The 23,166-nt window shown below is 57.3% G+C and overlaps 1 protein-coding gene across 2 annotated transcripts in view; it reads left to right on the top strand.

Moving 5' to 3' along the window:
• The window catches only part of ARHGDIG (Rho GDP dissociation inhibitor gamma), a 33,715-nt gene that overhangs the window by 3,579 nt on the left and 6,970 nt on the right, over positions 1–23,166 (top strand). Inside the window, exons 1-2 of one of the 2 annotated variants that reach the window (XM_073362710.2) lie at positions 8,028–8,244; positions 18,523–18,702. In XM_073362710.2, coding sequence (XP_073218811.1) covers positions 8,172–8,244; positions 18,523–18,702 — 253 coding nt within the window. In that variant the 5' untranslated portion in view covers positions 8,028–8,171. Of the gene's footprint in view, positions 1–8,027; positions 8,245–18,522; positions 18,703–23,166 lie in introns of those variants that run through there. The other variant, XM_073362709.1, reaches the window with a different exon arrangement.

The following is a 23,166-nucleotide window of genomic DNA, read 5'->3' as shown; positions in this document are numbered from 1 at the left end:
TTTGATTTCAAAGTGGGGTCTCTAGCCAGTGAGTGCCGGGCTCGCCTTTCTTACCGGGCTGAAGGTAGCTGCCATGTTGGCCTTTTTTCTCCAGGCTCCTGGTCTTTCCCGGTTCCCCAGGCATTTTCACAAAGAACTGGCAACGGCTGTGTGTTCCCTTCTGGGCAGCCCACCTGGGTCACTGTGTTTTTATCCTTTGCCTTCCTACGCGTCCCTCCCTTTCCAGCTCTCCTCCCCGCGGGAGACCAGGGTCAGGTGTGTTCTGGGGACACTGGAGTCTACAGCAGTGAGACTGTCGAATGGACCCTGCACTCGTTAAGGCCAGGGGAGATGGAGGCAGGCAGTGCTGTGGAGGTGGAGAGAAGTTGATGAGCGGGAGGAGGAGGAGGCTCAGGTTCAAGGACACTTGGGCCAAGAGCAATGGTGACTGAAGGCAGGGAGCTGGGTTTTGACCTGCTGTCTGCCCCAGGGAAGCATGTCCATCCTCCAGACATTCTGCTGAATAAAGAGATCAGGTCGTGAGGCTTCATGCACAAGGGCAGCTGAGCAGAGGGACTGGGAAGTGCCATGACTGGAGCTGAGTCTCTCTGGGGCACAAGGGTGTCTAGGGGTGCAGGTGGCAAGGGGAGGGATTGGGTCTCTGCTCCAGCCCTGACATGCTGCTGGGGTGCAGGGGCCAGAGACAGCTTGTGAGGGGCCAGGAGAATTGCTCTGGTGTAGGCAGAGGGCTGGGCAGCTCCAGACAGCTGTGTGGGACCCTCCATGAGCCCAGAATCCCGAGGGTTTAAAGCCCCTACGTCTGGGCTGCCTGTGTCACACTGTGCCCCAGGCGGAGCACAGTCCCTGCCAGAGAGGGTTGAGAATCAGCAGAGCCTCGAGGTGAGAGCGGATGCTACCCCCTCTGCCCCTTCCAGGGGTGCAGGCAGGCTTCCCATCAGGGCACCTGTGTATACCGGCCCTCTCAAGTCGCCCTCTGGCCTCTGCGAGGAGCCCTCCTTCCCCTTGCCGCTCTCTGCTGCCCTTCCTTGGCCCTAGCTGGCGCACCCCTCCGCCTTGCGGCTGGTCCATCGGTGCTCCCTCTGGGGCAGTGCTCAGCCGCCCGCTCCAGGTGGGTGTCCTACGGATCCTCTCTGCTGAACTCCCCGTGGCGCCCTGGGGTGCTGCTGCTGGCCCGTAAGGGGTAATGCAGCACAGCTGAGTGTCCCCGCCTGCAGAGCCCCCTTCTCCACCGCGCCTGCCTGTGGGCGTGCTGGGCGTGCAGCTGGGATGGGCAGAGAGAGGGTGGCAAGGCGCAGGCTCAGCTAGCTGTGCTCTTGGGCCCAGCCTGCAGAGATGCCAGGAAGCGCTGCCCTTTGGCAGATCCCACCCTGCTCACTGCCCAGGAACAGGGTGTGCTGGGTGAACAGAGCTCCTTGACAAAGCACACTGAGGCTTGTAATGCTGCTGGCACCTCGGGCTGGGCACTTGCTAACGCACACCAGGGATGTAGGCCTGTGCTGGGCCATGGAATGGAAACGCCAAGCCAAAGAAAATGCGGTGCTGGTGGGGGGAGGGCGCTCTTCTCTTGAGCCAGTGTCCCACAGTGGGGCTGTGTTTATTGGGGTGCTGTCTAGGCAGAAAGCTGAGGGCCTGAGTACGTCTTGCCCCATGGCCCTTTCTGCAAGTGTCTGTCCTGGCGTCCCAGCCAGACACCCACCCGGACGATGACATTCTGCCACCTGCATCCCTTGCCCTGTCACTGCCATGCCTGCCCTGCGTGAGGATTAGTTGTGTGTGCAGTAGCCCAGGGGCACTTCCAGTGCCATCCAACAGCCAAACTAGCGCTCCTCCAACCCACTCCTTTGAATGCTGCCCCCCAGCGCCTGCCCTGCCCCACGACAGCGAGGAGAAACTCGGAAGACTTTGTAATTCTTTAGTATTCATTCTAACTGATCAGTGATGAGGCAGCGGCTAGAGCATAGGTCAGGGAATTAGGACGCCTGGGGATCTATCCCCAGCACCCTGCTACGTGTGCAGGTGGCTTAAATGGCTCAGCCTCCCTGCGTGTGAAATGGGAATGCTAACATGCCCCTATTTTTGTAAAGAGGAGAGAGGGGAGGGCTGGCAGGGGTCTGGCTTGTTTATCACCTCATTGTAGAATGGGGCGCTCTGCCCACCAGGGCTGCCCTGGCGTTTGGACACCCCATCACTGCAGGCTGCTCAGCCCTGGGCTTTGGCACAACCCATGATAACTATAGTGGCCATCCGCAAAGCGTGGCTTTCCCCCAGGGCTGGGTTTTGAATATGGCCCTGCCCCAGTGTTGGGGGCAGATTGAGAAGCAAACTGGGCTCCCTAGTGAGACGTGCTCGGGGATTTCAGGGCTGTTCGGATCCCTGGTGCCATGTGCCCAGGCCTGCGGGGTGTTGGGGTGAGGCTGCTGGTGGTCACAGCACAACTTGGCTTCTCACAGACTCCCTCCTGGCACACTGGTATTGGACTGGCCACGCCTGCCTACGGCCCTGACAATCCCAGGCGCTGGAGACACAGCTATGCTGCTGAACGGACACTTTTGTGCCCAGGGATGAGTTGGCTTTGACAGCACACAGCCCAGCTGACGGTATTTGCTGTGACTCCAACAGGTGCATGGCCCACCCTGGCAGCCCTAATCTCGTTGCATGAAGGGCTCTCGGGGCTGCCATACCCCAGGCAGGTGGGTTTGAAAAACGTCTGGACATCGCACCAAAAGGACTGAAGGTAAAAAATCCATTACAATCAACATACCACACAGACTATGCTGACAGCTTGTGCCACACGCTCTCAAAGAAACTGTGGAATCACCTGATCAACATCCTCTACAGCAAACAGGGAAAGATTAAGAATGAGCTCTCAAAAATGGATACTCTCATAAGAAACCAACCTTCCACACAAACTTCCTCGTGGCTGGACTTTACTAAAACTAGACAAGCCATTTACAATGCACACTTTGCTTCTCTACAAAAGAAAAAGGACGCTAAACTTTCTAAACTACTACATGCCACAAGGGGCCACAGCAATGATTCCCTCAACCCACCCAGCAATATTGTTAACCTATCCAACTATACTCTCAGCCCAGCAGAAGCAGCTGTCCTATCTCGGGGCCTCTCCTTCTGCCCCTCCACCCCCACAAACATGATACAGTTCTGTGGTGACTTAGAATCCTATTTTCGACGTCTCCGACTCAAGGAATATTTCTAACATACCTCTGAACAACATACTAATCCAGAGAGACCTCCCTACCAACACTACAAAAAGAAGGATTCTAGGTGGACTCCTCCTGAAGGTCGAAACAGCAGACTGGACTTCTACAGAGAGTGCTTCCGCCGACGTGCACGGGCTGAAATTGTGGAAAAGCAGCATCACTTGCCCCATAACCTCAGCCGTGCGGAACACAATGCCATCCACAGCCTCAGAAACAACTCTGACATCATAATCAAAAAGGCTGACAAAGGAGGTGCTGTTGTCATCATGAATAGGTCGGAATATGAACAAGAGGCTGCTCGGCAGCTCTCCAACACCACTTTCTACAAGCCATTACCCTCTGATCCCACTGAGAGTTACCAAAAGAAACTACACCATTTGCTCAAGGAACTCCCTGAAAAAGCACAAGATCAAATCCGCACAGACACACCCCTGGAACCTCGACCTGGGATATTCTATCTACTACCCAAGATCCATAAACCTGGAAATCCTGGGTGTCCCATCATCTCAGGCATTGGCACCCTGACAGCAGGATTGTCTGGCTATGTAGACTCCCTCCTCAGGCCCTACGCTACCAGCACTCCCAGCTACCTTCGAGACACCACTGACTTCCTGAGGAAACTACAATCCATCGGTGATCTTCCTGATAACACCATCCTGGCCACTATGGATGTAGAAGCCCTCTACACCAACATTCCACACAAAGATGGACTACAAGCCGTCAAGAACTCTATCCCCGATAATGTCACGGCTAATCTGGTGGCTGAACTTTGTGACTTTGTCCTTACCCATAACTATTTTACATTTGGGGACAATGTATACCTTCAGATCAGCGGCACTGCTATGCCAACATTTTTATGGCCCCACAGTATGCCAACATTTTTATGGCTGACTTAGAACAACGCTTCCTCAGCTCTCGTCCCCTAACACCCCTACTCTATTTGCGCTATATTGATGACATCTTCATCATCTGGACCCATGGAAAAGAAGCCCTTGAGGAATTCCACCATGATTTCAACAATTTCCATCCCACCATCAACCTCAGCCTGGTCCAGTCCACACAAGAGATCCACTTCCTGGACATTACAGTGCTAATAAACGATGGTCACATAAACACCACCCTATACCGGAAACCTACTGACCGCTATTCCTACCTACACGCCTCCAGCTTTCACCCTGACCACACCACACGATCCATCGTCTACAGCCAAGCTCTGCGATACAATCGCATTTGCTCCGCATTTGCCCCTCAGACAGAGACAAACACCTACAAGATCTCTATCAAGCATTCTTACAACTACAATACCCACCTGCGGAAGTGAAGAAACAGATTGACAGAGCCAGAAGAGTTCCCAGAAGTCACCTACTACAGGACAGGCCTAACAAAGAAAATAACAGAACGCCACTAGCCGTCACCTTCAGCCCCCAACTAAAACCCCTCCAACGCATTATTAAGGATCTACAACCTATCCTGAAGGATGACCCAACACTCTCACAAATCTTGGGAGACAGGCCAGTCCTTGCCTACAGACAGCCCCCCAACCTGAAGCAAATACTCACCAGCAACCACATACCACACAACAGAACCACTAACCCAGGAACCTACCCTTGCAACAAAGCCCGTTGCCAATTGTGTCCACATATCTATTCAGGGGACACCATCACAGGGCCTAATAACATCAGCCACACTATCAGAGGCTCATTCACCTGCACATCCACCAATGTGATATATGCCATCATGTGCCAGCAATGCCCCTCTGCCATGTACATTGGTAAAACTGGACAGTCTCTACGTAAAAGAAGAAATGGACACAAATCAGATGTCAAGAATTATAACATTCATAAACCAGTTGGAGAACACTTCAATCTCTCTGGTCACGCGATTACAGACATGAAAGTTACAATTCTTCAACAAAAAAACTTCAAATCCAGACTCCAGCGAGAAACTGTTGAATTGGAATTAATTTGCAAATTGGATACAATTAACTTAGGCTTGAATAGAGACTGGGAGTGGCTAAGTCATTATGCAAGGTAAACCTATTTCCCCTTGTTTTTTCCTAACTCCTCCCCCCCCCCATGTTCTTGTTAAACCCTGGATTTGTGCTGGAAATGGCCCACCTTGATTATCATACACATTGTAAGGAGAGTGGTCACTTTAGATAAGCTATTGCCAGCAGGAGAGTGGGTTTGTGTGTGTGTGTGGTGGGGGGTTGAGAAAACCTGGATTTGTGCTGGAAATGGCCCAACTTGATTATCATTCACATTGTAAGGAGAGTGATCACTTTAGATAAGCTATTGCCAGCAGGAGAGTGGGGTGGGGGGAGGTATTTTTTCATGCTTTGTGTGTATAAAAGATCTTCTACACTTTCCACAGTATGCATCCGATGAAGTGAGCTGTAGCTCACGAAAGCTTATGCTCAAATAAATTGGTTAGTCTCTCAGGTGCCACAAGTACTCCTTTTTGTGAATACAGACTAACACGGCTGTTACTCTGAAACCTGTCCTTGACAGAAGCTGGACAGAAGCGTGTGTTTCAGCCATGTCCCAGCAGCTCCCTAGTGCACTTGGAGAGCTCCGAACTGGCTTTCTTTGCAAACCACCTGCCATGCAGCAGTGTGCGCTGGGGCCAAATAGAACCCCCCTTGGCCACAGGAGTCAGCCCCTTCCGCATCGAGGGCTGCAGTGGGCAGACGGGTGCTGAGGCTGGCAAAGGAGATGGAGCATTTCTGCAGCCAGGATCCCCAGTGCACAGAAGGGAGCAAGGAGTTGGCATGCCCTGTGCTGGCCTTAATCCCACTGTGTAAAATGGGGGTAATGATCCAGTGGGGTTGTGAGCGTCAATTCATTAGCATTTGTGAAGCATTCAGACAATGGTTACAGCAGCGGAGATCCAAGATTCCTGGGTTCTAGTCCCATCTCTGGGAGGACAGTGACACCTAGTGATTAGAGGAGGATTCGGGGTGCTAGCTGTTTGTTAATGACTGTGAAGCTGGACCTGTGTAACTGCAAAGGGACTTGATGCTGAACTGCCCCTTTAGGCATCACTGACATTCTCAAAACTGCTCCTCAGCTATTGGTCTCGCTCAATTTTTCCTGTTGCAGCTGCTCCACTTTGTATAAATTAAATATTCATCGGGGGAGAGAGACTGACTCTATAGCCTCTGGATTTGGCACTGCTGCGACAGCTGCTGGAATCTGGCATCCTGTTCTGGTGTCCACAGTTCAAGAAGGATGTTGATAAATTGGAAAGGGTGCAGAGAAGAGCCACTAGAATGATTAAAGGATTAGAAAGCCTGACTTATAGTTAAGGCTACGTTTTAGTCCCAGATATTTTTAGTAAAAGTCGTGGACAGGTCACAAGCAGTATACAAAGATTCACGGCCCGTGACCTGTCCATGACTTGTACTATATACCCCTAACTAAAGCTTGGGCTGGGGGAGTCGAGGGTGCTCTGGGGGGGGTTGGTCTGGGGGTGCCATGAGTGCTGGGGGGGGTTGCCTGGGACCCCTGCTGGTGCTGGGGCGGGAGGGTTGTCGGGGCTGGCAGGCTCCCTACCAGCCTCCGCACAGCTCCCTGGAAGCAGCTGGCATGTCCCTGCAGCTCCTAGGTGGAGGGAAGGCCAGGGGGCTCAGTGCGCTGCCCCCACCGCAAGCTCTGGCTCTGCAGTTCCCATTGGCTGGGAACCAATGGGAGCTGCAGGGGCAGTGCCTCCACCTAGGAGCTGCAGGGACATGCCGGCTGCTTCTGGGGAACCCGCTCCCCACCCCCGAGGTAAGCACCACCCTGCACCCCAACCCCCAGCCCTGAGTCCCCGCCCACACACAGAGATCATGAAACAATGGGTGTTACCAGTAAGGTGAGTTATTACCAGCAGGGTGTGGGGGGGAGAGGGACACGACCTTTTGTAGTGATAATCAAAGTGGGCCATTTCCAGCAGTTGACAAGAACATCTGAGGAACAGTGTGGGGGGGGGGGGGAATAAACATGGGGAAATAGTTTTACTTTGTGTAGTGACCCATCCACTCCCAGTCTCTATTCAAGCCTAAGTTAATTGTATCCAGTTTGCAAATTAATTCCAATTCAGCAGTCTCTCCTTGGAGTCTGTTTTTGAAGTTTTTTTGTTGAAGAATTGCCACTTTTAGGTCTGTAATCGAGTGACCAGAGAGACTGAAGTGTTCTCCGACTGGTCTTTGAATGTTATAATTCTTGACGTCTGATTTGTGTCCATTGATTCTTTTAGGTAGAGACATTGATGGTCATTAACCACTTGAGAATCTACTACCACCAGGCTCCATCACTGACCATTTTAAAAACACTATTGGATGCTTTTCTAAGAGTCCTGCTCCAGGAAGGATTCCGGGGCAGGTCTCTGGCCTGTGTCAGACAGGGGTCAGACCAGATGGTCACAATGGTCCCCTGTCCCCCTAGACTCTCCAGCTAACCTGGTGATCGGGGCGCTCACCTGGGAAGGGGGTGCCGGCCTCTGCACCAAGCCAGGCAGAGCTGAGAACTGAACCCATCTCCCCTTGCCCACCAGGCGACTGGCGGCACAGCCGGGGCGCGGGCAGCCCGACCCAGTGGCCAGAGCCAGCGCCGCAGTCACAGGGGAGGAGCCCAGCTGGATGGTGGCCTCCCGGCCGGCTGGCTGTCCCTGCCCCGGGCTGCAGCTGGGCACAGCCACCGCCATCCCCCGGGAGGGGCCGCAGGGGAGCGGGTGTGCGCGGCGAGCTGGCGATGAGCTCATCGCGGTCTGGTGGCTGCTGAGGGCTGGGGCTGGGGCTGGGGCGGCGCGGCGCGGGGAGGCGGCCGCACGTCTCCGGTCGGCGCGGCACGGCACGGCGCGGCGCGGCTCGCCCACTGGCCGCTCCCCCGCAGCAGGTTCGGGCTGGCGGCCTGGAGCTCGCATGGCCCCGTGACCCTCCCCGCGGCGGCGCGACCCCCTTCTGGCGGCACCATGCTGGGCTCGGACGCGTGCGAGTTCGGCGGGCAGCTGCTGGAGCTGCTGCGGCTGGCGGTGTGCGCCCGAGGTGAGCGGGCCGGGCCGGGCCGGGCCGGGCGGCTTCTCCGCGGGGGCAGCGCTGTGGGGCCGGCACCCCAACGGGCAATGGTGTGGGGGTGAGCAGGGACCGCCGGGGTGTGTGTAGGGACAGTGGGTGTATGGAGGGGCCAGGTCTGGGGGTATGCAAGGGCCAGGCCGCCGGGGTGTGTGTGCATGGGCGGAGGGGGTGTGCACAGGCAGAGGGGAGTGTAGGTGTGTGCAGAGGCCAGGGCCGGGGGTGTGCAGGAGCTGAGGTGTGTGTGTGTGTGGGGGGGGGTGTAGCACGTGTGAGGTTGTGTGCGGGGGGGGGGTATAGGAACCAGGGCCCTGGTGTGTGTGCATGGGTGGAGGGGGGTGCAAATGCGCGTGTGCAGGGGCAGGGGGTGTGCACAGGCAGAGGGGAGTGTGGGTGTGTGCAGGGGCCAGGAGCTGGGGTGTGTCTGGTTGTGTGCAAGAGCAGGGGGTGTATGGGGTGTGCAGGAGTCGTGTGTGTGTGTGTGTGTGTGGGCTGGGGCTGGGGCTGGGGAGTGTGCACACTGTGTGGGTAACTACCTATCCAGTCAGCTACTCCCAAAGCTGTCCCTGGCCAGTGCCCTGCCCTGAGGTGCGAGGGCTTCTCCATAGCCAGCGGCCCCCAGCAGAGCGCCCCTCCCCCTTGTGCCAACTCCCTGCGGCCTGGGCATATGGGCTGAGGGTGGGCAGGGGGTGGCTCAGCTGCAACCAGGCTGCCTTTGCTCTGCCCAAGGTCTCTCCAGGGCACTGGGGGTTCACTGTCCTCTTGCTCTCACAGTTGTATAGATTTGTCTGGGTTTTCCATTGTCCTTTCAGGATATTGAGTGTGGGCACAGAGGGGCATGCCTGGCAGGGCTGGAGCAAGCGCTGGGTGAGCCTTTGTTGTGCTGGGAGGAGCAGATGGGAGGTGGTAGGGAGAGGAAGGGTCCAGTGTCCACGGTGAGCACCAGGACCTTCTTTGTGTGTGTGAACTGGTGGGGGATTTGCTGCTGAGGAGGGGTCCTCATGGGTTGAGCCCTTGAGGTAGGGGGCTGATGGGTCGCTGCCAGCTGGCCCATTTGTTGTCCCTGGTGTGGCTTCAGCCTCCAGCAGAACAAAAGTCCCCCGTGTCCTGCTGGGAGGAAGGTTTTGCAGGCTCAGATGGGTGCTGCTCAGCGCTGATGGTGGAGGGCTGGCAGGGCCCCCCGGGGCGCGTGGGCTGGGACCTGAGTTCAGCTCCACCACTGTCAATCCAGAGAGACAAGCCAGGCTCCACAGAGCTGGGCGTGACTGGCTGCAGCCGGCAGGGCCATTGCAAACCCTCTGGAGCAAGGCTGGCTCGCTGACCCCCAGCATCTGCTCCAGCTCGGACCACTGGGAGCAGAGAGCCAGGACTCCTGTCCCAGCCGCTCTCTCAGCACAGCCTCGGCTTGTTCCCTGCTCCAGGGCTCGGGTTGGGAGCAGCTTCCCCTGCTCCTGCCCCAGAGGCCTGTGATGACACCTCCCTCCCATGAGAAGCCTGGCTTGGGGTGGGGAGCAGGGCCCTGTGTGGAAGGGGGAGCCACCAGGCACAGAGCACTGTCTGAGCAGGACTATCCCAGCTTCCCTCAGTCTGTCCCTGGGACTGCCCCCTGCCGTCCCCTCAGTGGAGCCAGGTGATCTCTGCCTTGGGAGCACTCCACAGGTGCCACTGTGACCATAATCTCAGAGAGGTAGCCTGGGGGAAACATCCCCCCCCCATATCTATAACCCCTCCTCCAGGTTCCAACCAGGCCACCCCCCACTGGACCCCCCCCTCAGGGATTTGGGACATCACAACCATTTCCATGGCAACAGGCTGTGATGTCACAAGACCAGTGTTATGACTTCAGTGAGGAAGTGAGGGTCCGCAGGCGAAACTCAGGGAGAAGGGAGGGAGAAACTGGTCTGAGCAAGGAACAGGGCATGCGGCACCAGGGGCTCAGAGGATCCCCCCCCATCTCCCAGCCATGGGCTGCTCCCCTCTGGGAGAGCCCCCTGGCAGGGAGCTAGCTGAGGGCAGAGGAGGCAGCTGCTGACAAACTCCCTCTCCATGCCTGGGGTGGGGCTGTGCTGGGCTGCTCTCTGCCTAAGGTCTCTGAGCCTGGTGTGTGCCCTGTACTGGAGTCTGGGTGCTGACTGCTTTATAAGGGGGGCAGGACCCACTCCAGGGCACTGGGGGCTGCATCCTGTGCCCTGGTGCTGAGCAGCACCCCCAGCAAGGGGCACTTGTTCAGGACGGCGCTGTTTGCTATGGCCCCTCTATCTCAGTGAGCACGTCTGAGGGCATGGGGGCCTGCTGGCCTGGAGGGCAGCAGGGGCTTTCCCAGGAGCTTGTACCTTACTGCTGTCACAAACCGGGCCCTGCTTCTGCTGGAGCACTCACAGGTGTAGACAGGAATTGGGGTGGGGGAGGGTGCACGTGTGGAGCCCTCGCTCTCCCTCTCAGCTGCCTGTCGGGTGTTGATTTGGCGGAGGAGCTTACCTAGGCTGCGGGAAGGAGCTCCAGCCTTGGTGTGGTGCTTTGTGTTGGGGGGTGGGGTTCGTCCTAGCTCCCAGCCTCGCCCACTGATGTCCAGTGTCAAGTCCCACAGAGACCTAACGTGTGCTTCATGAAAGAGGCGTGAGCCACAGCGGGCAGTCATTAGGGCACTGGCTCTGTGATGATGCCCAGCGCTTGCTCTCCCTTGCCTCAGCCAGGGCTGCTTGCTGACAGCACCCTTTGCCAGGCAGCCCACCACACGCTGTGCCCCACACAGGTGCCAGTCCCCCTGCCTTACTCCTGGTGCGTCATTTACACCTGGGCAGAGTGGGTGTGAAATGCCAGCTGGTCAGGCTCAACATTGTCTTTGCCCGGCTGTGCAGTGATCCGTGCTAGGTGCCCAGTGGGGGCAGAGCCTAGGGCTGCTGGCTGCAGAGGGGGCTCTGGTTGTGGGCCCTAGAGGGGTTCCCATGAGGTGTTTCTGCTCCTGCCAGGTGATGCTTAGTTACACTGTTCCAATGAGCTGATCCCCCAGCACATCCGGCTTGCCAGGTTCCCACGGAGTCAGTCTCCCCCAGGGGCCAAGCCCAGCTCCATGTGCTTCTCTCAGCCTGAGTGTGTACCACCCAGTAGCAGCCAGGCCCAAAGCTGCCCTTGTTCCCTGGGAGCCCCAGCCCTGAGCACTGTCAGCTCATTAACAAAAGGCACTTCTGGAGCAGAGCCTGCTCCTGGCCTGTTGGCTTTGGGGAGCCAGCTGGGGTTCTCTCAGGGACCCCACGGCTCTCTTTTCTGCCAGGGCCCAAGGGGCTGGGAAGGGACCTAGCCCAAAGTCCCTGGACTCTCCCTGCAAGCCCCGAGGCTGGGCTGAGTCTCTGGTTTAGGGCGGTGAGGGGGTGCCCTTCCCTGCTGCTGGTCAGAGGCTGCTCATAGAAGGGGGCTGGAGCCTGCCTGGAGAGCGGAGGGTACAGCAGCAGCCCTCTCCAGGCCCTAGCTGTAGGCCAAGGGAAGAGGCTGGTGAAATGGGTGTTTGTGGAAAGCCAGTGCCCCCCACCCAGCACCCATCACCTGGAGCTGTGCCCAGAATACCGCTCACCCACCCACCCATCCATGATGGGTCTGCCAGGCCTTGGGAATGCTCTGGAGTGTTTGCACCCACAGGCAGCAGGTCTCGTGTGCCAATGTTTCCCAGTGTGCGAGTGGGTCCCAGTGGGCACGCTGGGGCGGGGAGAGGTGTGCCAGTGGGCATGCTGGGGCGGGGAGAAGTGTGCCAGATTGGGTCATGGTGCGAGGGAAGCAGGTGCCAGCAGCAAACCTGGGGCCGGTTGGCTTCAGCTGCCAGGATCATGTCATGTACTTGCTTCCTGGGCTGCTCTCAACCCTGTTCTCCTGGCTTGGGGGCCTGCATGCTGGGGCGCTTTCCTGGGGCTTGATTCTCCAATGCCTTCACCCTGCCTGCGAGAGCAGCGGCCTGCATTTCCCTGGAGGTGCTCCTGATTTACACCAGGCTGAGTGAGAGGCGCATCCGGGGGAGGGGAGGGGCTGGCTGTGTGTGACATGTACAGCCAGGAACCCCAGGGTTTCTATCGTGAGCTTTCTGCAGCATCCCCCCTCCCAGCGTGGCAGCTGCTTCTCCTGAGGGCTGCTCTCACCTCCCGTGCAATGGCCAATCCTGAGAGCCTCGCCCAAGCCCCCGACCCTTCCCACATCCATGGTGGAGAGGGAGCAGACAGCGGCTTTCCCTCTCATGCGCCTCGCAGTAGGAGAGGCCATGGCAGCTGAAGTAACTGAGCCCTGGGTTTGAGTGGCAAAGTGCGCACAGTGAGCGGCGCCCTGTGTGTTCTCCCCTCCAGTGGTGGGCCCCAGAGCACCTATGCCAGGCCCACTGGCGGGGGCTGGTGCAGTGAATTGAACGATCTGTTGGCCATTTCCGCAGCTGGAGTGTGCGACTTGCCGCCTGGCCCTCGGTCTGTGCCTGCGGCCTTGCAGACGCGCCTGGTGTTGGGGCTCAGGTTGGCGATGGCAGAGAGCCTTGCTCTGCCTGTGGCTGCTTGGAAGCTGCATCTCTGCAGCCCAGAAGCCACCAGCATCAGCAGCACAAAGGGGCCACTCGTCATTCTGCTCCCAGCCCTGACGTCCCCTCCCGCCCCGTGACCCCCGAGCCCTTCCCCAAGAGGTTAAAGGGGGAACAGAGTCCAGGGGCAGTGCGGCTCTGGTGTGACACCACCATGCCCACAGAGTGGCACCTACAGCACGGCAGGTTAGTGACTGTGCAGGTGGGGGACAGAACTCCCGGTTCCCTGCTCTAACCAGTAGACACCCTGCCCCAGAAAGGCCCTGGGCCATGCGCTGCAGGCCTGCAGCATGGGCTCTCGTGGCTAGCAGCAGCCCCTGGGAAGGGCTCTGTCTGGCCCCCGTGGAGGCAAGCAGAGGCCTTTGCTGCCCACTCGTGCCATGTTGAGAGGGGTTAGAGGGCAAAGCAGCTGTGTGTGATAAATTCCCTCCCAGGACATGGCCCCCCAGAGCTCCCCCGGCCTACCTGAGCAAGGATTCCAGCCCACAGCACAGGCATGATCTGGAGCAATTCACCTGCCCCGCCCTGGGGCCCAGCTGCTCTCCTCCTCACCCCCAGGGAGGCTCCACAGAGCTCCCTTCAGGTACAGTTACCAAGCAACCACCCACCTGGCTGCAAGAGCAGCCTGCAGGTGCTGCACTATTAACTCTTTGGCTGCCTGATTGCATCTTACCAGAGCAGGAGGGAGGGGCCTCCCCCTGACTGAGACAGCAGGTCACAGCAGCTGTGAGGGTACGGGGTGGGGGTGTGTGCTGGGATTTGCAGGGTGCTGGGCGGCAAGCAGCAGTGGTATTTGGGCTCAGACTTCAATCCAGAGATTTTGTCCTCCCACCCCCACGTTCTGAGTCCTAGCAGCACCCCAGCCTCCTGGCAGAGCCCTTAGACCAGAGGCTGCAGCAATTGGCCCTACCCAGCCAGGCTAGCAGCTTTCCTATGTCACTGGGAAAGAGGGGGTTGGGCAGACCGTAGCCCAGCTATCCATGCAGGTGGGTCTGAGGTGGTAGGGGAGGGAGGAGCCGCCTGTGAGATGAGCTCATTTGGAAACCAGGCTCACCCTTTGTCATAAGGAACTAAATCGCAGCGTTCGGGCACCCCTCAGCAGGGGTCCTCCCACTCTCCCACCATGCTCTAGCCCCAGCTGCACCAATTGCCAGCCCAGGAGCACTCAGTGTAGTCGTAGCCGGTCGGTCCCAGGATACTAGAGAGACAAGGGGGGTGAGGAGACCCAGAGCTCTGTGGAAGCCTGACAGTTTCCCTCTCACCAGCAGAAGTTGACTCAGTAAACAGTATTCCCTCTCCCACCTCGTCTCTCCACAAGTAGGCAGGCTCAGGGTTGTCCTGAGCAGGGTTGTCAGGGCACAGCACTGCCTCCAGCTCTGCCTCCGACACTTCCCTAAGTAAATGCAGCTTGCCCAAGCTGCTGGCCTAAGGCTAAAGCCAGCTGGAGTTCCCAGGTCCCCTCCAGGCACTGGTAATCCTCCCATTCTCCCAGTCCTGCTGGTGCAATGGGCTCCTACTCCTGACTGAAATAAGTAGAAGGGATTTTGTGCTTTCTGCTGTGTGCTACTAAATCCAAGTCCCGGCAGGCTCCCTGTCACTGCTGTGTGTATCTGCATGAGCCCCTCTTTGTCCTCAAAAGTCGTGTAAAGAGGGGAGCAGCATTTGCTCTTCATCTGTCCAGGTCCTTCCCCACAGGGCTGGTGCCCCAGGCATGGCTGCAGGCAGTGTCTGACTGGGTATGACTAGTGAGCTAGTGCCGTCACCAATCCAGTAGGAAATTAAATGGTCAGGGTCTAGCAGGGCATGTGACCGGCACCATGACAATTTGAGCAGGGGGTTGGACTAGATGATCTCCTGAGGTCCCTTCCAACCCTGATATTCTATGATCCTATATACAGGAGTGAAGCCTCTGGAGGAAAATGCTGAGCCAATTTCACTTTCCTTTCCAAGCGGCTGTACAATGTAGGCATCTCCCATGCATCTGTCTCGGGTTTTTCTCCTTTAACAACGTACATGCTCCCAGCTCTTAGCATGGAGTGGCTGTTGAGTGGTGCTAGGTACCTGCTTCGCTTATGGGAAATTTGGGGGGGAAAAAACAAACAAAAACCAGATTCTAATTAGTGGAATTAATTCAGGTTTTACACGCTTTCTGTGTCTGCCAAAAGCTGTTAATTGATGTGGATTGAAGACTCAGATTTTCGATTGCACAGACGTCTGGAAATACAGCGTTCAGGTTCTCCTGGCAACCTTAGGTGTTTGTGTGTGTGAATGAGAACTACGAAGGGTGAGAAGGTCAGTTGAGCAGCTCACAGCTTGTTGATGAAATGTCTTGAGTCTGTAAAATCAGACAGATGCGCAGGGCTAGGGCTGTCGTGTCACAGCTGGCAGAGCTTAAATTAAAGCCGACCTGCAAAGGCAATGTGTCAAATGCAGTGCTTTGTGCTTGGTAAGCGTGGGTGGGCTGGGTGGGAACTGTGATGTCTTGAACGGTTCACTTCCCTGCTTCCAAGCAGATGGGTTGTTGGTGAAGGGATTGGTCAGTACGTTGTCACAGCTCAGCCTTCCTAGTGTTTCTGCTGGAATGGCTCGATGTCGGTGCTATAAGGGCAAAGGCCAAGCCTTGCTGCCCAGCCCTCTCTGCACAATTGCACTGGGTGTTTCAGCTGGGAGGGGACCCCCACACACTTCACCCTGGGATTCTTCTACAAATCACTGGCGAGGAAGCGTGCAGCAAATGGGGCACATTGAGGAGAGCACTGGCCCTGCAAACTGACTCTTGAGTTAAGCTCCGCTGGTGGAACGGGATCCTCATGGGGCCGGTCAAAGCTGACCAGCGCAGCTGGAGTTGTGTAGGCGGGACACTTGCAGTGAATCACTCCCCTGTGCTGTGTAGTCTGGGGACTATTTGCAGAACTTGCTGAGTACCGGAAAGAGAGGATCAATTCAAGGAAGTGCTAAACTCCTCTTGGATGATTCAGGAACACAGGAGACTAGATCTGTTTGTACAGCATCTTGCACAGTGGGCTCCTGGTCCGTGGCTGGGGCACCTAGCTGCTGCCATAATGCATCTAATAGTTAAAGTGCGGCACCTTGCACAGTGGGCTCCTGGATGCTACTGTAATACATATAATAAATAATGCACAGCGCCTAGCACAGTAGGCTCCTGGTCCATGGCTGGAGAGTATGGTAATACAAATAATAGATCAGGGCAGACTGTCAAACCTGGCGCTTGGGCGCTGCTTGCTGCAAACTGGCCTCACTGGTGTTCCTGGCTCTGGGTCACACAACGTCAGGTTGGAGCCAGTTCCCCAGCTACCTTCCCGTTGCTGTACCATTCCGAAGAGGAGACTGAATGTTTGCTATTTAAACAGGGTGGCAAATGTGTAGCGTGGGCACCTGGGGCTGCTGGTGTCTCAAACAAGCCTGCTCCAGAATGCCTGGGCTGGGTGCCTGTCCTGCTGAGAAGTACCCCTGGGCCCCCCAGTGCAAGGCACAGCACCCCTGAGGTGCTAACTAGCCTGTGAGTGCTCCCTGCTGGGCTGGGGGAGGGTGACTCCTCCCCGCTTCTGAGCCTTAGCTAGGCTTCACAGCAGCATGGACGGCTAGATCCCCTTGGAGTGCCACGTCAGATCCTGATGCAGCAGCCTGAATCCTGCCTGGCTCTGGGGCTGGGGTGGCACCGGAGGTGCGGCGGTCTCACAGTGTGATAGACCAAGGCACCGACTCTTTACGAGGCTGGGAGTTGGGTGACACTAGGCAGTCCTGTGCGGCTCTCCAGGTTCTGGGCGCTCAGATCCCCTCCAGCTGGAGTCTCTCAGGGCTCTTCCCGTCCCTCGTGCTGGGGCTCTGCGGTCCCTGTCAGCCCCCGCACACTGCAGTGACCCTGTGCTGCCACCTGAGGCCACAGAGCAGCCTGGGTATCACTGGAGGCGTCGCTTACCCTGCAGACCCCCTTGCTGGTGGTGCTGAGTTGGCGAGAGCCTGGCATGATGCGGAGCCCGGGGGCGGCAGGGGCCAGCAGCTGGAGAGAGACTTTACCTGTAGGCTGACAAACTGGCTGCAAGGCTGAGCTGTGGGGAATGTGGCCCCTTCCCATCACTTTTGGGGAGAGCCGCCGCGTGGGCACTCAGGTCTCCCATGCACACCGGGCTCTTGGACGTGGGACTGGGGTGAGGAAATTCCTTCATCCCAATCTGCAGTGACTAGATCCTAGCTCATGGCCCAGCTCGGGCCCCTCCCAAGGGGGATTGCAGCGTGCTCTTGGGGCGTCACTAGGAACTGCATGTGGTCCTTCCCAGGGTCTGGTCAATGACTAGCCTGGCTCTCTTCTATTCGGCACTGGTGAGGCCACACCTGGAATATTGTGTCCAGTTTTGGTCCCCCCACTACAGAAGGGATGTGGACAAATTGGAGAGAGTCCAGTGGAGAGCAGCAAAAATGATTAGGGGGCTGGGGCACATGACTTACGAGGAGAGGCTGAGGGAACTGCAGTTATCTAGTCTGCAGAAGAGAAGAATGAGGGGGGATTTGATAGCAGCCTACAACTACCGGAAGGGGGGTTCCAAAGAGGATGGAGCTAGGCTGTTCTCAGTGGTGGCAGATGACAGAACAAGGAGCAATGGTCTCAAGTTGCGGTGGGGGAGCTCTAGGTTGGATATTAGGAAACACTATTTCACTAGGAGGGTGGTGAAGCACTGGAATGGGTTACCTAGGGAGTGGTGGAATCACCATCCTTAGAGGCTTTTAAGGCCCAGCTTGACAAAGCCCTGGCTGGGATGATTTATTTGGGATTGGTCCTGGTTTGAGCAGGGGGTTGGACTAGATGACCTCCTGAGGTCTCTTCCAACCCTGATATTCTATGATTCTAGGCCTGTGTGGTTCTTCCTGTGGAACCATCTCTGCTCTGCTCTGTCCTGGCAGCTGAGGCTGGTGGCTGCATTTTATCCCTTGGTCTGAGGGATGTGCTTTGTCTGGGGCATGTGGGACTGTTGGGGTGGGTCTGGCCCCCTGCTAGGTGGCCACGCAGGATGGGGGGGGGCCTGCACCCCGCTCGGTGGCCATGGGGAAGGGTGTGTATGGCCACGCCCCGCTTGGCGGCCCTGCTGTGATTAGGCAGGGTGCTGATGGGCTGATCAGCTGCTGGTGCAGCCAAAAGCAAACAAATGAACTCGGGACTCATCTCTGGCTGCCCTGCCCGACACTTCCATGAACTGCGGGTGAGGCCAGCGCTTGCAAGGGAGGGTGGAGAATGGCTCTGCAGCTGCAATACACAGACCTGCCGGTGGCTGCAATGCATGGGGGGTGGCTGGGGCTGAGGCGGGGCGGTACAGAGTGGAGCTCCAAGGACTAGGCTGTCTCCTCCACCCAGGCTGCTCTTGGAGTGATGACTTTGTTCCTGTGGGACAGGGTGTGAGCAGAAAATTGCCATGGGGAAGGGGCAAACCTGGCCCCTTGCTTCCTCTAGACTCCTGTCCATCCCACCCCACGCACCTCCATTCTCCCTGGCACCGCCACTCCCCACCCCTGTTCTCCCTGGCACCATTCCTCTCTCCAGCAGGCTTCAGGTGCCCTGGGGAGGGTACCTTTCCCACCCCTCAGCTAACACCAGTGTATCCAGCCCCAGGGATGTGGATGAGCGGCCGTGGGGCTCTCCCGTAGGAGGCTGTGGGTCCCTCCTTGCTCTGACTGGCTTCTCCTCCCCTCAGATATCATGGCAGACAAGGACGGTGTGACGCCTCCCGTGGAGGAGGAGATGGATGACGTGGACCTGGCGTACAGGGCCCCGGAGAAGAAGACCCTCCAGGAGATCCAGCAGCTGGACAAGGACGATGAGAGCTTGAACAAATACAAGCGGGTGCTGCTGGGGCCCATCCCAGTGGGTGTTGGTAAGGCCCCGGCCCAGTCTGTGGGAGGATGGGAGGGGATTTCTCGGTGGGGGAGGGGGTCTCTGTTTAATCCTCACCCGGGGGCAGTACCAATGGAGGAGGAGCAATGTGGAAAGTTCCTTACCTGGCTCCTTTCAGCTCTAAACTTGGAAGAGCAGCTGAGTCCCGTGGGCAGGGTTGTGCTGCGGGGGATGCGGAAAGTCTCCTCTGGGTCTGGTGTCTGTCCCCGGTGGGGAGTTGCCATGTGGCATGCAGAGCTGTGAGCTGTGCCCATGTGGGCATGGAGGGCAGGTATGTCACTGCACCTCCCTCTGTCGGGGTGCTGCCTCAGCCCGTTCCTTCCCGAGGGGCCGGTCTGTGCCCCTAGCCTTATGAAGGAGATGCTGGTAGCTTTCCACCCACCTCCGAATTGTAACAGCTGTCCAGTGTCAGATCTGTACTGCAGTCTACTTGGTTACGTTATCGCCATGGTAGTTTCCATAGTAACAGTTATGGAGCGACCTTGTACCTTTCATTTGTAGGTGACCAAGATGGAGACACCCTCCTTCTGGGAGTCCCTAAAGCAGGGTGGGCAAACTACAGCCCGGATCCGGCCCACCAGCCATTCTAATCGGGCTCTCGAGCGCCTGCTGGGGAGCGGGTTCTGGGGCTTGCCTCACTCCGGCACTCCAGCCAGGGAGCAGGATCGGGAGCCGCTTCATGCGGCTCCTGGAAGCGGTGGCATGGCACTGCTCCGGCTCCTATGCGTAGGGGCAGCCAGGAGGCTTCACTCTTCATGCTGCACCCTCCCAGCACTGCTCCTGCAGCTCCCATTGGCCAGGAACCGCAGCTCCCATTGGCCAGGAACCGCAGCTCCCATTGGCCAGGAACCGCAGCTCCCATTGGCCAGGAACCGCAGCTCCATTGGCCAGGAACCGCAGCCAATGGGAGCTGCAGGGGCGGTACCTGCAGATGGGGCAGCGTGTAGAGCCGCCTGGCCGCACCTCCGAATAGGAGCCAGAGAAGGGACATGCCACTGCTTCCGGGAGCCACTTGAGTTAAGCGCTCCCTGGATCCTGCACCCCTGAGCCTCCCCTGACGCCCCAACCCCTTGCCCCAGCCTTGATTGCCCTCCAAACTCCTCGGTCCCAGCCCAGAGCACCCTCCTCCACCCCAAACTCCTCATCCCCAGCCCCACCCCAGAGCCTGCATCCCCAGCCGGAGCCGTCACCCCCCTCCCTCCCCAGCCCAGCGACCTCTCCAGCACCCTGAACTCCTCATTTCTGGCCCCACCCCAGAGCCTACACCCCCAACCAGAGCCCTCACCCCCTTCCGCACCCCAGTCCCAATTTCGTGAGCATTCATGGCCCGCCATATAATTTCTATTCCCAGATGTGGCCCTCAGGCCAAAAAGTTTGCTCACACCTACCCTAAGGCCTAGTCCCACACACAGTGCCCTGGGTGGGGACTGCAGTGCGGTGCTGCATTGTCACCACTGTACGGGGGCTTGGCTGTCCTGCCACCTTCCCAGGCTGCTGGCTATTCCCCACCCCCTGCTTCCTGTGCCTTAGTTTGGCAGTTGACATCAGCTCCTCTCCTGTGGCATGAGGGTAAGTGGGGAGCTCGATTCGCTGAGTTAGCCAGCCGGGAGTCCTGTGCGTCTGAACGCTGCCGAGGATGTAGCATTTCTCTGTTCTCACGTCTGAGTGACGGGCCCTGGTCTGCGCGGCTGCATGGCCCAAGTGGTGACACAGCCAGGCGTCCCCTGTAGTTGCAGGCAATGACGCAGACTGGGAAGAGCGCGAATAAACACCCTGGTGATGGGCAGCGAGCAGCTGTGCACCATTGACCTCCTCAGTAGCCCCATAGGGAGTTTGCTGCACGCTGCTCTGCACCGGCAGAGCATGGACGCTAGTGGCAGAGAAGCGCCGTTAGATCCCAACTGTTCGATTGTTCCCGACAGCATTTTCTCCAGGCCTTCGTCCAGTCTAGTCTTAACTGTCCCAGGCCGTGGGAGTGCCACCTGATCTCTTGGGAGAACCCTTTGTTCTGAGATGAGCGTTGCGTGTGTCTGGGCCCACCTAGGGGGCAGGCATTTGTTTCCAAGCAGAATACCTGGCGTGTTTAGACTCTCCTATGCGCGCACACATAAATCCCCAATTTCCCTGCCAGCCCCCTGGCCACCTCACACCTAGTGAAGGGCTCCATTTGGGTACACTTGATGGAAAATTCTCCAGTCATTGACTGGAACGTGGGAAACACTTGTGATAGTACAGAGCTGGCGCAGGGTGATGCTGTATGATGCTCCAACAGGAGCAGCTATAATGCAAGCTGAAGCAGAGCTAAAATGTTGCACAGACGTGGCTGTAACTCAGTTAAGCTCTCCCCTGTTCCAGCCCAGCAGCCGCTCCAGGGCAGTAGTGGTTGGAAAGCAGGGCAGTGTGGGACAGCGTTTCTCTGTTGTGTCTTAGCTTCCACTGAGGGTTGAACTGATTTCCGAGCTGAGTGGCCTGGAGGTGTGCTGGGCCTTGGATAATGTTTTGCAGAGCTGCTGCCTCAGTCTGTGACTGAGTAATTCTCCGGCGGGGCATCAGCAACGTGTAGTGTTTGGCAGAACCCAGAATGCCTTGTGCGACGTGCGTGTTCCAGATCTCCTCCCTTTGCACCTCGCTCTGTGCCCTGCGTCACACTGGCCCCCGGTGCTCACAGGGCACCCGTTTGCAGGCTGTTCCCATTTTCCCCTTAGCTGCTGCTTAGGATTCTTTGGTCGTCTAAGCCAGTCAGTCTGGCTCTCTCCGCAGTATGTTTCTCTTCAAAGAAAAGTTAATTTGCTAAATTCTCCATTTTGTTTTATTAAAGGAACAACTGGATTTGTGGCCATTCTTTTGTCTATAATGGCCACGCTTGGACTCCTTCACGATCAAGCGCTTGTACCTTAAAACAGGAGATGCTTGATATTTCTGTCTGAAGATCTCCTTGGAAGACTCGGGGATGGGAAGTGGGAGATGAACTGGTGGTGCTGACAAATTAATGAAGAGCACCCAATAAATACCAGAGGAGAGAGCGTTACAGGGGGTGTCGCCCAAAAGAAATTGTTACTAAAGTTTTGACAGGTCTGATGGAAATCTCATTTGCTCTCAGTTCTGTTCCATTTCCATGGCACCTGTGGTGCTGCTGGCAGGCTGGACTCCGTGGGGAAAAATGGGTATTTTTACCATATGTTAGTCCGGATGCGTTACACGCCTAGTGTAGTCTAGGGAAGTTGTAGTTGCCTTCACCAGCTAACATGTGTTATGTCCTGGAGAAACCTAGGGTTCAGCTTGCCCAGTCTACACTAGGCCTGTAATACAAGTGTTAGGGCACCTTTTGTGTAGTGAAGGCGAGGCTGTGGTCTTCAGGAAAAACAGGGTAGACAAGGCCTGAATTTATAATGTAAAAGCCAATGAGGAGAGAGCCCTTCCCAGCCAGGCCTTCTCTGTTTGTCAGAGAAGCAGGAAAGGCCAGGTGCCCAGTTTCTCTGAATTCACCCAAGTTAGGCCATTCCCCTGTGAAGCCTTCCCCAGCTACTCTAGCTGGCCAGCACTCGCCAGGATCCGCCCCTCTGCAGAGCATGCTGGGAAAAGTGGGAGGAGCTCCGGGCCCTCGAGGACCATCGGGCCCAGGGTGCCTTTGTTCGATCCCGCATCCGTCTCCTTCGGGAGATGGATCGCGGCTCCCGCTTCTTCTGTGCCCTGGAGAAAAGGAGGGGGGCCAAGAACATGTCACCTGCCTTCTGGTAGAAGATGGCACCCCCGTCACGGATCCAGTGGAGATGTGTGGGAGGGGAGCAGCAATCCAAAACCCTCCGGCCATTGCAATGGGGCAGTGCCTGTAGGAGCCAGCCTCCATGTCCTGACCCTTACCCTGAGTGTTGCATTAGCTGTGCTGTGCCTGGAGTTCACATCTTCTCCTGGGGCCCTTCACCCGCCTGTGGCCCCCTCTGCCTTCATAGCAGCAACAAAGACCAGAGCTGAATGTGGCTGGGCGCTGTTGGCAAAGGCTGCTCGGCAAGAGAAGTGGCAGCCCCTGTGGTCACACACGCTCAGTCTGTCTTGGAGCCAGCACCCAGGCCTGGAGCTGCTGAATTACAGCATTAGGGGAGGGCAGAGCGGCTGGCGAGCAGCGCTGCTAGGTGGGACTCCAGGCTGAGTCATCAGTGCAGGGAGGGCCAGGCTTCTAATCACAGGGGATAAACAGCAGTTCACAGATGTGCTTTAAATAACACAAAGGAGGTGAGGGCCAAAGCAGCCAGGAGCCTGGTTAGCTCCAGCTCCTCTTGGCTGGGCTAGGGGGAGATTGGAGAAGTGAACCCCCCAGTGCAGTGTCAACACTGGGAAATAGGGGCCGACAGGGCGGCACTCCCAGCTCACGGTGGCTGCATTTGCCCCCTGGCTCTGGAGGCAACAGTCTCCCTCTACTGTGTACTGGGCTTGTTGGAATGTGCTG

This window comes from Lepidochelys kempii, chromosome 10 (genome assembly GCF_965140285.1).
Source record: "Lepidochelys kempii isolate rLepKem1 chromosome 10, rLepKem1.hap1, whole genome shotgun sequence".
Lineage (NCBI taxonomy): Eukaryota > Metazoa > Chordata > Testudines > Cheloniidae > Lepidochelys > Lepidochelys kempii.
The sequence above is the reverse complement of the archived record's forward strand: the minus strand, read 5'-3'. Positions and strand labels throughout refer to the sequence as shown.